This window comes from Heterodontus francisci, chromosome 14, assembly GCF_036365525.1.
Source record: "Heterodontus francisci isolate sHetFra1 chromosome 14, sHetFra1.hap1, whole genome shotgun sequence".
In the NCBI taxonomy this organism is placed as follows: domain Eukaryota; kingdom Metazoa; phylum Chordata; class Chondrichthyes; order Heterodontiformes; family Heterodontidae; genus Heterodontus; species Heterodontus francisci.
Genome location: NC_090384.1, coordinates 37,892,729 through 37,907,441, shown reverse-complemented (window position 1 = coordinate 37,907,441; position 14,713 = coordinate 37,892,729). Strand labels below are relative to the sequence as shown.

Below are 14,713 nucleotides of genomic sequence, written 5' to 3'. Positions count from 1 at the left end.
ATAATCTGAATTGTAAGAGTGTCTGAAGACTGATGTAGACAAAGCACATGTGCCCCTATACAGGTGGGTATCATGAATAGTGTTGACCAACTATGGAATTTAAAAAAAAACTTGAATGTATATTGCTTGGTGTAAGAATAGGTGCACATACATTAGTGTTTATTCTGCAATGGCTGTGCGAGGCCAGGCCTCTCGAGATATTGGGTCCAATTTTAACTCTAAGTGAATAGGCTTTAAATGAGTTATAATCTTGTCCATTACCACATAACCATCCTTAAGATACAGTAAATCGGTCAGGTGGTTGTAGGGAAGTAATGTAGAATGAATAAACTTGTTTTGTACTGAGAAGAGATGAAATGCAAGTTTATAACTGATATCCATGATTTCCTATTGGTGCATAAACAGAACTTATTGTACAGACTCATTGAAGTAAGAATATATTGGCATAATGGTATTATTTTAGGACATCATTACTTGTGTAAAAGATACAGACACTGGATCTCCTTGGGGACTTTTCGAGTCTTGCTGAGACAAGTGCAAGCAGTTAAAGGTGAGAGGCTTTTGATCTGGAGGAGTCCATGGTAATTGGGTTATAATTTGATTATAAGTTGATACCAATCTCTCATATTACACTGCATGTAAAAGCCTATATTTTATTATCTCATTGGATTGGTGTAATAGTTAATACCAGAGTTTCAATGTTTTCTCCTCCTTGAACTTGTCTTATAACAATAGAGATATGATAATATATAAACTCACCATTTTGCACAAATTTTCTTATCCATTATGGCTCTTTCTACCTTCCCTCACAGCCCCTTCGTGTTTCCTTGTCTCTTGCCTGTCTCACGTTCTCTCTGGCCTCCTGCACTTTAATGCCCACACACTACGGGCTGGATTTTACAGCCCCCTGCCTGACATCGGCGGTCGTAGCAGGGGGGGTGGAAAATGCTTCCGGGAGAGACCCACAATGGGCTCCGATGCTGGGAAGGCCCAGCTGATATTGCTGGCAGTGGCGAAGCCTTGTGGCGGCCGCCCCCCCCACCCGTCCCTCCCCACCCCCCGCACCCCATCCCGCCGCTCGGCGATGGGACGAAACTTTACACAGGCAAATTTATTAAAATAAATGAATTATTGACTTACCTACTCCTGCCATCTGGGGCAATATTGTTGGCGGTGGCCAGCACTCGACAGAACTTCGGATGCCCATTTGGAGATCTGATGTGGGACATTGGTGGGGAGGGGGAACAAGTAAGTATTTCAGTGCGGTAGTGCGGCGGACCAGGGTCAAACTAATGTGATTGGTGTCGGGGATGGTGGGAAGGGGTGAAGTTTAAAAGTTTGTGAACTTTGTTGTGGGGTGCGAAGATCAGGTACACAAGGTAAGTATTTTGGTGGGGGAGAGAGCAAAGAATTAATGAATGTATGGTTATTGGGGTGGGGGGGGGTGCTGGTGGGAGAGGGGCTAGAAACATTAATTTTTTAAAATAAATTTTAATGCACTATCGCTTTAAAACTTTAAATTGCAAGGTAGGGCTTGAAGCCCTTTAAAAATGGCATGGCACCTGCGCAGTGGTGCCTGCCGCTGTTGCTGGGGACTGATCACCCGCCCCCTCCACATCATTTGGGGGGCCGTCTGCCCCGGCCATTTAAATGAGTCGCTGCACTGAATATTGCGGTGGCTCCTCGACCTCTAGTCCGTGTGGCCAGACCACCAGAGATCGGCGGCAAGCTTGTAAAATCCAGCCCTACTTTTCTGGTTCTTCTTCTGCATCATAATTTCTTGTTTCCCTTTGGGTTAGATTTTCAACTTGACGTCTGAGTGTGAAACAATTGTTGTGAATTGGCCGCCACATTCAGAAAGCACCCAGTTTCATTTCCATTGATTTCAATCTGCACGTGAGGTGAGAGTGACATCAAGGCAACATTTGACTGATGGTGGTATCGAGGGGCCCTCACAAAATTGAAGTCAATGGGAATCGGGAGAAAACTCTCCATTGGTTGGAGTCAGAAAAGCAGAAAGGAAGATGGTTGTGGTTGTTGGAGGGCAATCATCCCAGCCCCAGGACATCACTGCAGGAGTTGCTCATGGTAGTGTCCTAAATCCAACCATGTTCAGTTGCTTTAGCAATGTCTTCCCAACATCATAAGGTAGGAAGTTGGGATGTTCACTGATGATTAAACAGTGTTCAGTACCATTTGCAACTCCTGAGATACTGAAGCAGTCAGTGCCTGCATGCAGCAAGACATGGACAACATTCAGGCTTGGGCTGATAAGTGGAAAGTAGCATTTGCGCCACACGAGTACCAGGCGATGATCATCTCCAGTGTGAGAGAATCTAACCATCTCCTTATGATATTCAGTGGCATTACTGTTGCTGAAAACCCCACCAACAACCTCTGGGGGTTACCATTGACCAGAAACTTAACTGCACCAGCTATATAAATAAAATGGCTGCAAGAGCAAGTCAGGGGGGAGGTTGGGAATTCTGCAGTGAGTAACTCACCTGACTCCCCAATACCTGTCCACCATCTACAAAGCACAAGTGAGGAGTGCAATGGAATACTCTCCACTTGTCTGGATGAGTGCAACTCCAACAATATTCAAGAAGATCAGCACCCCATCCACAACCTTAAACATTTACTCCCTCCACCACTGTCACACAGTACCAGCAGTGTGTACCATCTACAAGATGCACTGCAGCAACTCACCAAGCCTCGTTCAGCATCACCTTCCAAACCCGTGACCTCTACCACCTAGAAGAACAAGGGCAGCAGACGCATGGGAACACCACCACCACCTGCAAGTTCCCCTCAAAGCCGCACACCATCCTGACTTGGAACTATGTCACTGTTCCTTCAATGTTGCTGGGTAAAAAGCCTGGAACTTCCTTATAGCACTGGGTACTGCAACTGTACAAGGAAGTGGCTCACCACCACCACCTTCTGAAGGGCAATAATGGATGGGCAATTAATGCTGGTCTTGCCAATGATGCTTCCATCCAGAAACAAATGAAAAAAAAAAGTTAGTTTTATGCCTAGGTAGCAAGCTGAAGATGCACCCCTTGCTCTTAAAAAGTTATTTTCAACTGTAGGGTTAGCGAGATGCAGATTGTACCTATTTGCAATAGCATTTAGAGTAGTTCTTGGATTTGGCCAGATTTTACCCACAAAATGGCTTTACCATTTTATTTGGGTCAAGTTTTTTTTAAATCTGAGGATTTAGGTGTTGGCAAATTAGCATTTATTGCCTATCCCTAGTTGCCCTTGAGAAGAACTACTGCAGTTGTTTGTAATGATTTTAATACAACTGCCTGGCTAACTAGGCTACTTCAGAGGGCAGTTACTAACAAACAGCACTGGCGTGGGACTCGCATCACAGATTGGCCAGACTGGGTAAAGATGGCAGGTTTCCTTGCTTGGAGGACAGTAGTGAACAGTTGGGTTTTTGCAACAATCCAACAGCTTTGTGGTCAGGAAAATATTCTGAAATCAAATTCTCAAACTACCGTGGTGAGGTATGAACTCTCTGGATTATTAGTCCACGCCTCTTGATTACTAGTCCAACAGCATAGCCACCATGCTACTTTTTTTTTAAACCCTCCTGCTCCACAACCAAGCCAGGATTTCACAGTGCTATGTTTTTCTGTTCATGGAACCCAGCGTTTAGGAAGTCCTGGCCGTAATCTTTATCATGTGGAAAGAGGACCTTGGGTAACTTTGATGAAGCATCATTTAGTGAAATGACTGATGAACTGGTGGTAGTACCATTTAGCCAGCATACCAGTTACGGACAATTTTATTTGTGCCATGGCTGCTAATTGTGCTTCTTAAATGGGCTTCCATTGACTGTGTCTATAAGGCAGCCACATGGACTGTTCCTCACATGTTTATCATATTTTACTGTTCAATTTTGCCAATACTCAATAGTGTTTCCAACAGGTCTCTTTTGACCGCATGGGTCGGGGCATCCCAATTTGGGCCTTCCTCTCTGCAAAATTTTTCTATGGCCTCTACCAAGTGTGAGGGATTCCTGAATGATGAAGTAAGATTACCTATGTGTATGTTCAATTTAACTTTGTTACTAAAGACATCTGATTGAAATTATGATCCATTGAGCCTAATTGCTCCTTATTGGTGTAGTTCAGGTAACTGAAATATATCATTCAAAATACCTTGCAATAATCTGACCTCCTATCATCCTGGTAGTCACATGACACAATGATAACAGTTAACTGGAAATTTCGGTCCTCTGTTGACTTCCAGGTATTATTTGAAAATTAAGGATGCATGGGTTCATTGCTTGGATTGGCATAGAATGACAGTTTGCCTATGTTAGAACTGTAGTACTTTAAATCATTAACTAGGGACCTTGGTGTTCTAAAGTTGAAATACAGGACATAACTGTGACCCCTGAGTCATACTTTGGAATATAGCAGTCGTTCACAGAACAGTACATTCCAGAAAAGGTCAAAACCAAGTAAACGTGCAGCAACCTTTGCTCTGCTGCTGTGTCTTTAATTTTGTGGGGGTGTGTGTAGAGTTTTTCAACACTTACCTCAAGTTTCTCAGAGTTTGATTTGCACACTAGTTTCAAATATGTGGAATTAACATTTAAAGAACTCGGGGTTAAAGAAGTGCCACCATGGTAAAGTATCTCTACTTTATTATGTTGTACACAAGAGTTCATGATGACATTATGTCATCAATCGACTTGGCTACTGCACATTTGTCTTGCAAGTTCACTGACTAGTAGAGTTTTGGAAGATTGGACGGTTATTGATGCATGCAGACATTTTTGTTTTATACAGAAATTTCCCTGTAGTTCACTCGAGATGTCCAGTCTTTTTCAGTTCAGAGCCCTTTTACTTATTGAGCTCATCCACAAAAATTACCTCCAGTATCAGCAGTACCACTTTAAAAAGGTGCACTAGTTGCTACTCTAAAGTGTCTCCTTTTCATTTCTCCCTTCCTACATTGAAGGAGGTAAAATGTTGATATACATTCTCAAGGACCCAGCAGCATCTTTCACAAGAGGTCGGTCTTCATGGTGTGAACCGAGGCAGTGATTATTGGCAAATTGTTCAACTGTGGGGAAACCCAGCTGAGCTGTTGCTGTCCGCACCTGAAATCTATTCACATGCATTTCCCAGTGATGAGGAGCGGGAACCCTGACTAGGTTTATTTCACCCTTCCAGGGCGCACAGACCAAATTTCTGTATTTACCCTATATGAATCCCAGAACTAATTAGCATTTTGAGGTGTCCACATATTTCTTTGTCAACATCACTGATCAGGTAAAATTTGGTAAATATACAAACATATGAAATAGGAGCATGAGTACGCAGTACGCCCCCTCGAGTCTGCTCCGCTATTCAGTAAGATCATGGCTGTCCTTTTACCTCAGTTCTGTTTTCCTGCCCTATCCCATGTTTATAAAGCTTGCTAAAAATGTTACTATTCCTGAAACTAATTCTCAATGACAGATGGTGGCCACAAGAAGCAAATTCAGAAGAATTGGCGTAATCTTCAATTACTTTCATGTTTGCAGGTGGACACAGTCAGTCTCCCAAACTTTATTCGGGGTGAGTTGGGTTGGAGAGAGAGAGAGAGAGAGAGGTGTGGCTGCATTGCTTGTTAGTCAGGTGGCCCTTTATTATATTCAAGGCCATAACATTACCTTTTTAGTCATTGGTCATGGTATTTACTGTATTAACTGTTTTTACTACAATTGTACCCTTGTGTTTATTCTTTTCAGCGATACGTCGATGGAGGAATTACAGATAACTTACCTCAATATGAACTCAAAAACACAATTACCGTGTCTCCCTTCGCTGGAGAAAGTGACATCTGTCCTCGTGATTGCTCCAGCAATATGCATGAGCTAAGAATAACCAATACCAGCATTCAGTTCAACTTGCAGAACTTGTACCGCCTTTCCAAGGCCTTATTTCCTCCTGAACCAGAGGTAAGAACAAATAAATAGAGAAGTTCCATGCAGTGCTTTTTTCCCCCCCATATTACAGGGTGCTTTTAAAACCAAAATGAGGTCTTGTTTACAAACAGTGCTGCATATTCATGATATTCAACCAAAGTGAACAAAATCCATACAAGTATGTTTCAATTAACCCAGCCTCTCCAGATGAGGACTTGGGCATTCAGATTCTGCAAGACATCAACAGAGGTAGTGGTCTCTATATTGGGGAGACCAAACGCAGATGGGGTGACCGCTTTGCGGAACATTTCTGCTCAGTCCATAAGCATGACCCCAAGTTTCCGGTTGCTGGCCATTTCAACGCTTCCCCACTGCACCGCCCCTCCCTCTCTGTACTAACGCTTTGTCTTTCACCACACCATTAACATACCATTTGCTCCATGACCTTCTGGTCAGTTATTCTCTGTGACCCTGTCCTATCAACACCTCTTTTGTTATCTCTCGCCCCACCCACCGCTTTACTTGCTTAAAACCTTTTAGATTTCTAATATTTGTCAGTTCTGATGAAGGGTCACTGACCTGAAACGTTAACTCTGCTTCTCTCTCCACAGATGCTGCCAGACCTGCTGAGTATTTCCAGCATTTCTTGTTTTTATTACAGAGGTAGCAGTGTGTGTATGCATGATTAAACTTTTCTTTTCCAGTAGATGTGAACCTGTATAGGTGTGGTATTGCAAAGACCAGTGAAGTTCATACTCTTGACTATTGCAAACAGGCAACTTCCAGCTCCAAGGAGTCTGTCATGTCCTGGTCTCTGGAAGGCCAGTCTGATCACAAGACCAGCTGAATTAATGCAGAACATAATGGGGAGAGAAATCCTATTCCTGCAGGGCCCTCCGTTAATTCCGAATTAATATATTCAGTTAATTCTAAATTAATATGTCAAAGTATTAAGTGGGAATATGTAACAAAGAAAGTTTAACAGTGCACCAAGTTCCATTATGGTTTGGCTCCATTGTAACTACAGCCGGGGCTAAGTAGCCTATTTTGGTGCAATGTGGTTTAGCTGAGCATTTTCTTCATACAAATTTTCAAAGGAAAAAAATGTTCCAGTAATTAGAACAGAATGCCCATGAAATACACAAAGTATTAAATAAAAATAACATTGTGTACAATGTACAAAGCATTCTCCATTTGCTTAATTGTAGTGACGGAGAGGCACAGAAATGAGATGTTGAGATGTACTATTCCAGAGTGCACTCAGTATTCCTTTCTCTCTTCAGTACTTATGTCAGGATAACTGTGGTGAGACATTCTAGAGATTCCTGCTAGACATTTGGACAACTAAACTGCAACTAACCAGTGCTTTTGCCTAAAGTTATTTATAGAATAGAGCACTGTGCGGGGAATAATATGAATGTGATTATAAAAGCAAAATACTGCGGATGCTGGAAATCTGAAATAAAAACAAGAAATGCTGGAACCACTCAGCAGGTCTGGCAGCATCTGTGAAAAGAGAAGCAGGGTTCCGAAGAAGGGTCACTGACCCGAAACGTTAACTCTGCTTCTCTTTTCACATGCTGCCAGACCTGCTGAGTGGTTCCAGCATTTCTTGTTTTTATTTTATGTATGTGATTATGTCTGGTTTTAAAGTTTCACAATACTCTTTTTCCTGCCTACTCTTTTTTTTTAAAAAAAGTAACGTTCTATGAGTTGTGTGCATCAAATTTGAAACCACCTGCAGGAAAGAGGCCTCCAAATCCAAAAAGTACTTTTCCTTGGCATGTTTCAGGCCAGTAAATAATGTTCTACTGTTCGTCTTCCACTACCTTCTCCACAATAAGATAATTATCCATTAACCAACTGCAGTGAATGTACTGCCATTCCTTATTCTGAGGTCAACTCCATATACATTTGCTGAGCAAGTTGAAGCAGAAAAATGTTAGCACTTCATAATCCTGATCAAAGCTTTCACACTGTCAGTTTTTTATTGATTCACTGGATATTGTCACAGAGCTCTTTTTTTTCTCTTTGGATTAAAAACAATGTGTGTCTTTAAGACTCTGTTTGAAAACAGTGTGTCTTTAAGACTGAGCACAGGGTGCCAGCTGCACCTGTCCCTAGGCCACAGCAGGAGAGAGGTCAAATGGTATAATGTTTCAATTCAACTGTTTGTAAAACTGGCTGAAACCAGTTTTGAGAGACTCATCAGCGAAGCGTGCTACTGAAGAGAAGAGCTGTCTTTTTTCTCAGCAAAAATTCAACAAGGAGCTACTAGGTGAGTTAATTGCCTAAGGAGGAAATAACCCTTTGAAGAGACCATTTGTATTGCTAATGTAAAGTTTCGACTGAGAGACTGTCGGTTTTAAAATTTAAGCTAGGAACATAGGAGCAGGACTAGGCCATTCAGCCCATCTAGCCTTCTCTGCCATTCAGTGCAATTGTGGTTGATCATCCACGTCAATGCCTTTTTCCCCACACTATCCTCATATCCCCTTATGTCATTTGTATTTAAAAATCTGTCAATCTCTGCTTTAAACATACTCAATGACAGAGCTTCTGCAGCCACCGGGATAGAGAATTCCAAAGATTCACAACCCTCTGAGTAAAGAAATTTCTCCTCATCTCTGTCCTGAGTTGCTTCCCCCTTATTTTGAAATTGTGTCCCCTGGTTCTAGACTCCCCAACCAGGGGAAACATCTTACCTCACCTACTCACCTTTAAGTATTTTGTCAGTTTAATGAGATCACCTCTCATTTCTCGAAACTCTAAAGAATTACAGGCCCAGTTTCCCCAATCTCTCTTCATAGAACAGTCCCACCATCCCGGGAACAAGTCTGGTGAACCTTTGTTGCACTCCCTCTATGGCAATAATATCCTTCCTAAGGTATGGGGACCAAAACTGCACACAGTACTCCAGGTGCAGTCTAACCAAGGTTCTATACAATTGAAGCAAGACTTCACCACTCCTGTACTCAAATCCTCTTGTGATAAAGGCTAACATACCATTAGCCTTCTTAATTGCTTGTTGCACCTGAATGTTAGCTTTCAGTGACTTATGGACAAGGACACCCAGGTCCCTTTGTACATCTACACTTTTTCTAATCTCTTACCATTTAAGAAATACTCTGCATATCTATTCCTCCTACCAGGGTGGATAACCTCACATTTTTCCACATTATATTCCATCTGTCACGTTCTTGCCTACTCACTAAGTCTTTCCAAATCCCCTTGAAGCCGCTTTGCATCTTCCTCACAACACACATTCCCACATAGTTTTGTGTCATCCACGAACTTGAAAATACTACATTTGGTCCAAAACATTGATATATATTGTGAACAGATGGGGCCCAAGCACTGATCCCTGCAGTACCCCACTAGTCACAGCCTGCCAACGCGAGAATGATTTGTTTATTCCTACTCTGTTTTCTGCCTGTTAACCAATCCTTAATCCATGCCAGTATATTGCCTCCTATCCCTTGTGCTTTAATTTTGCTAACCAACCTCCTGTGGGAGACTTTATCGAAGGCCTTTTGAAAATCCAAGTATACCATATCCACCATCTCCCCTTGATCAATTCTGTTAGTAACATCCTCAAAAAAAAAACACCAACAGGTTCGTCAAACATGATTTCCCATTCATAAATCCATGTTGACTATTCTCAGTCAGTTCATTATTATTCAAGTGTCCATTTATCACATCCTTTAGATTAGATTCTAACATTTTGCCAACAACTGATAGGCTAATAGGTCTGTAATTCACTGTTTTCTCTCTCCCACCCTTCTTAAATAGTGGGGGTCACATTTGCGACATTCCAATCTGCAGGAATTGCTACAGAATCTATAGAATTTTGGAAGATGATCACCAATGCATCCACTATCTCCATAGCTACCTCTTGTAACACTGTGGGATGTAGAATATCAGGTCCTGGGGACTTATCAACCTTCAGCCCCATTAATGTCTCAATACAACCTTCTTACTAATACTAATTTCCTTCAATTTCTTATTTCCCCCTAATCCCTTGGATCTCTAATTCTGGGAGATTTCTTGTATCTTCCTCAGTGAAGACAGACACAAAGTAATCATTAGCTTCTCTGCCATTTCTCTATTCCCCATTATAAATTCTCCTGACTCTGCCTGTAATGGACCCACATTTGTCTTAGCCAGACTGGGCGGCACAGTGGCGCAGTGGTTAGCACCGCAGCCTCACAGCTCTAGGGTTCAATTCTGGGTACTGCCTGTGCAGAGTTTGCAAGTTCTCCCTGTGACCACGTGGGTTTTCGCCGGGTGCTCCGGTTCCCTCCCACCACCGAAGACTTGCAGGTGATGGGTAAATTGGCCATTGTAAATTGCCCCTAGTGTAGGTAGGTGGTAGGGAATATGGGATTACTGTAGGGTTAGTATATATGGGTGGTTCTTGGTCAGCACAGACTCGGTGGGCCGAAGGGCCTGTTTCAGTGTTGTATCTCTATAAAAAAAAAAGTTTCCTTTTTACATACCTATAGAAGCTTTTACAGTCATTTTTTATATTTTTTGCTTGCGTACATTCATTTTTTAAAATTCATTCATGGGATGTGGGCGTCACTGGCCAGGCCAGCATTTATTGCCCATCCCTAATTGCCTTTGAGAAGGTGGTGGTGAGCTGCCTTCTTGAACCGCTGCAGTCCATTTGCGGTAGGTATACCCACAGTGCTGTTAGGAAGGGAGTTCCAGGATTTTGACCCAGCGACAGTGAAGGAACGGCGATATAGTTCCAAGTCAGGATGGTGTGTGACTTGGAGGGGAACTTGCAGGTGGTGGTGTTCCCATGTATTTGCTGCCCTTGTCCTTCTAGTTGGTAGAGGTCGCAGGTTTGGAAGGTGCTGTCCAAGGAGCCTTGGTGCGTTGCTGCAGTGCATCTTGTAAATGGTACAGACTGCTGCCACTGTGCGTCGGTGGTGAAGGGAGTGAATGTTTGTAGATGGTGTGCCAATCAAGCGGGCTGCTTTGTCCTGGATGATGTCGAGCTTCTTGAGTGTTGTTGGAGCTGCACCCATCCAGGCAAGTGGAGAGTATTCCATCACACTCCTGACTTGTGCCTTGTAGATGGTGGACAGGCTTTGGGGAGTCAGGTGGTGAGTTACTCGCCTCAGGATTCCTAGCCTCTGACCTGCTTTTTTAGCCACGGTATTTACATGGCTCCTCCAGTTCAGTTTCTGGTCAATGGTAGCCCCTAGGATGTTGATAGTGGGGGATTCAGCGATGGTAAAGCCGTTGAATGTCAAGGGGAGATGGTTAGATTCTATCTTGTTGGAGATGGTCATTGCCTGGCACTTGTGTGGCGCGAATGTTACTTGCCAGTTATCAGCCCAAGCCTGGATATTGTCCAGGTCTTGCTGCATTTCTGCACGGACTGCTTCAGTATCTGAGGAGTTACGAATGGTGCTGAACATTGTGAAATCATCAGCGAACAACCCAACTTCTGACCTTATGATTGAAGGAAGGTCATTGATGAAGCAGCTGAAGATGGTTGGGCCTAGGACACTACCCTGAGGAACTCCTGCAGTGATGTCCTGGAGCTCAGATGATTGACCTCCAACAACCACAACCATTGCGCAAGGTATGACTCCAGCCAGCGGAGGGTTTTCCCCCTGATTCCCATTGACCTCAGTTTTGCTAGGGCTCTTTGATGCCATACTCGGTCAAATGCTGCCTTGATGTCAAGGGCAGTCACTCTCACCTCATCTCTTGAGTTCATCTCTTTTGTCCATGTTTGAACCAAGGCTGTAATGAGGTCAGGAGCTGAGTGGCCCTGGCGGAACCAAAACTGAGCGTCACTGAGCAGGTTATTGCTAAGCAAATGCTGCTTGATGGCACCGTTGATGACACCTTCCATCACTTTACTGATGATCGAGAGTAGGCTGATGGGGCGGTAATTGGCCAGGTTGGACTTGTCCTGCTTTTTGTGTACAGGACATACCTGGGCAATTTTCCGCATTGCAGGGTAGATGCCAGTGTTGTAGCTGTACTGGAACAGCTTGGCTAGGGACGTGGCAAGTTCTGGAGCACAGGTCTTCAGTACTATTGCCGGAATATTGTCAGGGCCCATAGCTTTTGCAGTATCCAGTGCCTTCAGTCATTTCTTGATATCACGTGGAGTGAATCGAATTGGCTGAAGTCTGGCATCTGTGATGCTGGGGACTTCAGGAGGAGGCCGAGATGGATCATCAACCCGGCACCTCTTGCTGAAGATTGTTGCAAATGCTTCAGCCTTATCTTTCGCCCTGATGTGCTGGGCTCCCCCATCATTGAGGATGGGGATATTTGTGGAGCCACCTCCTCCAGGTAGTTGTTTAATTGTCCACCATCATTCACGGTTGGATGTGGCAGGACTGCAGAGCTTAGATCTGATCCGTTGGTTATGGAATCGCTTAGCACTGTCTATGGCATGCTGCTTACGCAGTTTGGCATGCAGATAGTCCTGTGTTGTAGCTTCATCAGGTTGACACCTCAATTTGAGGTATGCCTGGTGCGCTCCTGGCATGCCCTCCTGCACTCTTCATTGAACCGGGGTTGGTCTCCTGGCTTGATGGTAATGGTAGAGTGGGGGATATGCCGGGCCATGAGGTTACAGATTATATTCTCCCTTTCTTTATCAGTTTTATCGTCCTCCTTTGCTGTACTCTAAAATCCTCCGGTTTACTACTATTTCTGGCAACTTTATAGGCCTTTCCTTTTAATGTTATACAATCCTTAACTTCCTTTGTTATCCACGGTTGACTGCCTTTACGTTTGGGGTTTTTCTGCCTTGAAAGAATGTATAGTTGCTGTAAGCTATGTAATATTTCCTTAAAGACTATACATTGCCTATGCACTGTCATACCTATTATATTTTCCCAATCCACCTCAGCCAATTTTCCCCTCACACCTTCATAATTTTCTTTGTTCAAATTTAACACTGTGGCATCAGATTGAATTAACTCACTTTCAAACATTAGGTTCTTTTACAGCAATTTACTTAGCCCTTTCTCATTACATAATATTAGATCTAAAATAGCCTGTTCTCTAGTCTGTTCCTCAACATACTGCACTGGAAAACCATCCCTAACACACTCCAGAAACTCGTCCTCCACAGCATTAGTGCTCATTAGGTTTACCCAGTCTATACGCAGATTGAAGTCACCCATGATTACTGTATTACCCATGCTACATGCTTTTCTAATCTCCTGATTAATGCCATGCCCCACACAACACTACTATTTGGTGGACTGTAAACAACTCCTACCAATGTTTGCTGGACCTTGCTGTTTCTTAGCTCCACCCAATTAGATTCCACATTTTGTTCTTCTGATCTGAGATCCTCTCTTACTAATGTACTGATCCCATCCCTTATTATAAGCGTAACACCACCTCTTTTTTCCCATTTTGCCTGTCCTTCCTAAATGATCAATATCCTTGAATGTTCAGTTCCCAACCTTGGTCACTCTATAGCCATGTTTCTATTATGGCAATTAGATCATACATATTTACCTCTGTTTGGGCCTTTAAGTCATCTACCTTGTTGTGAATGCTGTGTGCATTCAGGTAGAGTGCCCCTTAACCTTGTCGTCTTGACATTCTGCATTCTAAGCCTAGTTGATGCTCGCCTTTGTTTCTCCTGCCTTCTAATGTCACTTGCCACTTTTCGACTTCCTGTTACCAGCCTTACTTCCGTCCAATTTGAGCTACCCTTCAGGTTCCCATCCCCCTGACAAGCTAGTTTAAACCCTCCCCAATAGCACTAGCAAATCTCCCTGCAAGGATGTTGGTTCCGGTCCTGTTAAGGTATAGCCCATCCATCTTGTACAGGTCCCACCTGCCCCAGAAATGGTCCCAATGCCTCATAAATCTGATGCCCTCCTTCCGACAACAATTCTCCAGATACGTGTTCAATCAATCAATCCTCCTATTCCTATGCTCACTAGCATGTGGTACTGGGAGTAATGCTGAGATTACTGCTTTGGAGGTCCTGCTTTTTAATTTCCTTCCTAACTCCATAAAATCTGCTTTCAGGACCTCATCCCTCTTCCTACCGATGTCATTGGTACCAAATGTGGACCCTGACCTCTGGTTCCCCCAGAAGGATGTCCTGCAGATGCTCCGCAACATCCTTGACCCTGGCACCAAGGAGGCAACACATCATGCTGGCATCACGTTTACTGCCCCAGAAATGCCTGTCTGATCCCCTGACTATCGAATCCCCTATCACTATTGCTCTTCCACTATTCTCCCTCCCCTCCCTTCTCCCTCCCCTCCTGTGCAGCTGAGTCATCCGTGGTGCCACAGACTTTGCTCTGGCTGCACTTCCCCGAGGAACCATCGCCCTCACCAGTAACCAAAATGGAAAACCGATTAGCAAGCAACATGGACTCATCAGACTCATGTACTGACTGCCTGGTTCTCTTAGACCGCCTGGCGGTCACCCATTCCCTCTCTGCCTGCATGCTCCTAACCTGTGATTTGACCACCTCCATAAATGTGCTATCCACGTACTCCTCTGCCTTTCAGATGCACAACAATGACTCCAGCCGCCACTCGGGTTCCGAAACCCGGAGCTCAAGCTTCTGCAGCCAGTGACACTGTAGATTTGTTCGTCTAGTGGCATGTTATGCGTCCATGACTTCCCGCATACTGCAGGACGTACCACTTGCCTGAGCTGACCTGTCATAATGTATCTTTAAAAACTTTTTATTACAATGAGAAGTAAAGTAACTTACCAGTTACTCTCCAATCAACTTCTTCCCCTGTACCGAAGAGCGAGGC

The 14,713-nt window shown here is 43.7% G+C and overlaps 1 protein-coding gene across 1 annotated transcript in view; it reads left to right on the top strand.

The window, feature by feature from the left end:
• pnpla2 (patatin-like phospholipase domain containing 2) overlaps positions 1–14,713 on the top strand; it is an 84,500-nt gene that overhangs the window by 46,385 nt on the left and 23,402 nt on the right. Inside the window, exon 4 of the mRNA XM_068046023.1 lies at positions 5,756–5,965. Within this exon, the coding sequence (XP_067902124.1) occupies positions 5,756–5,965 (210 nt within the window). The remainder of the gene's footprint in view (positions 1–5,755; positions 5,966–14,713) is intronic.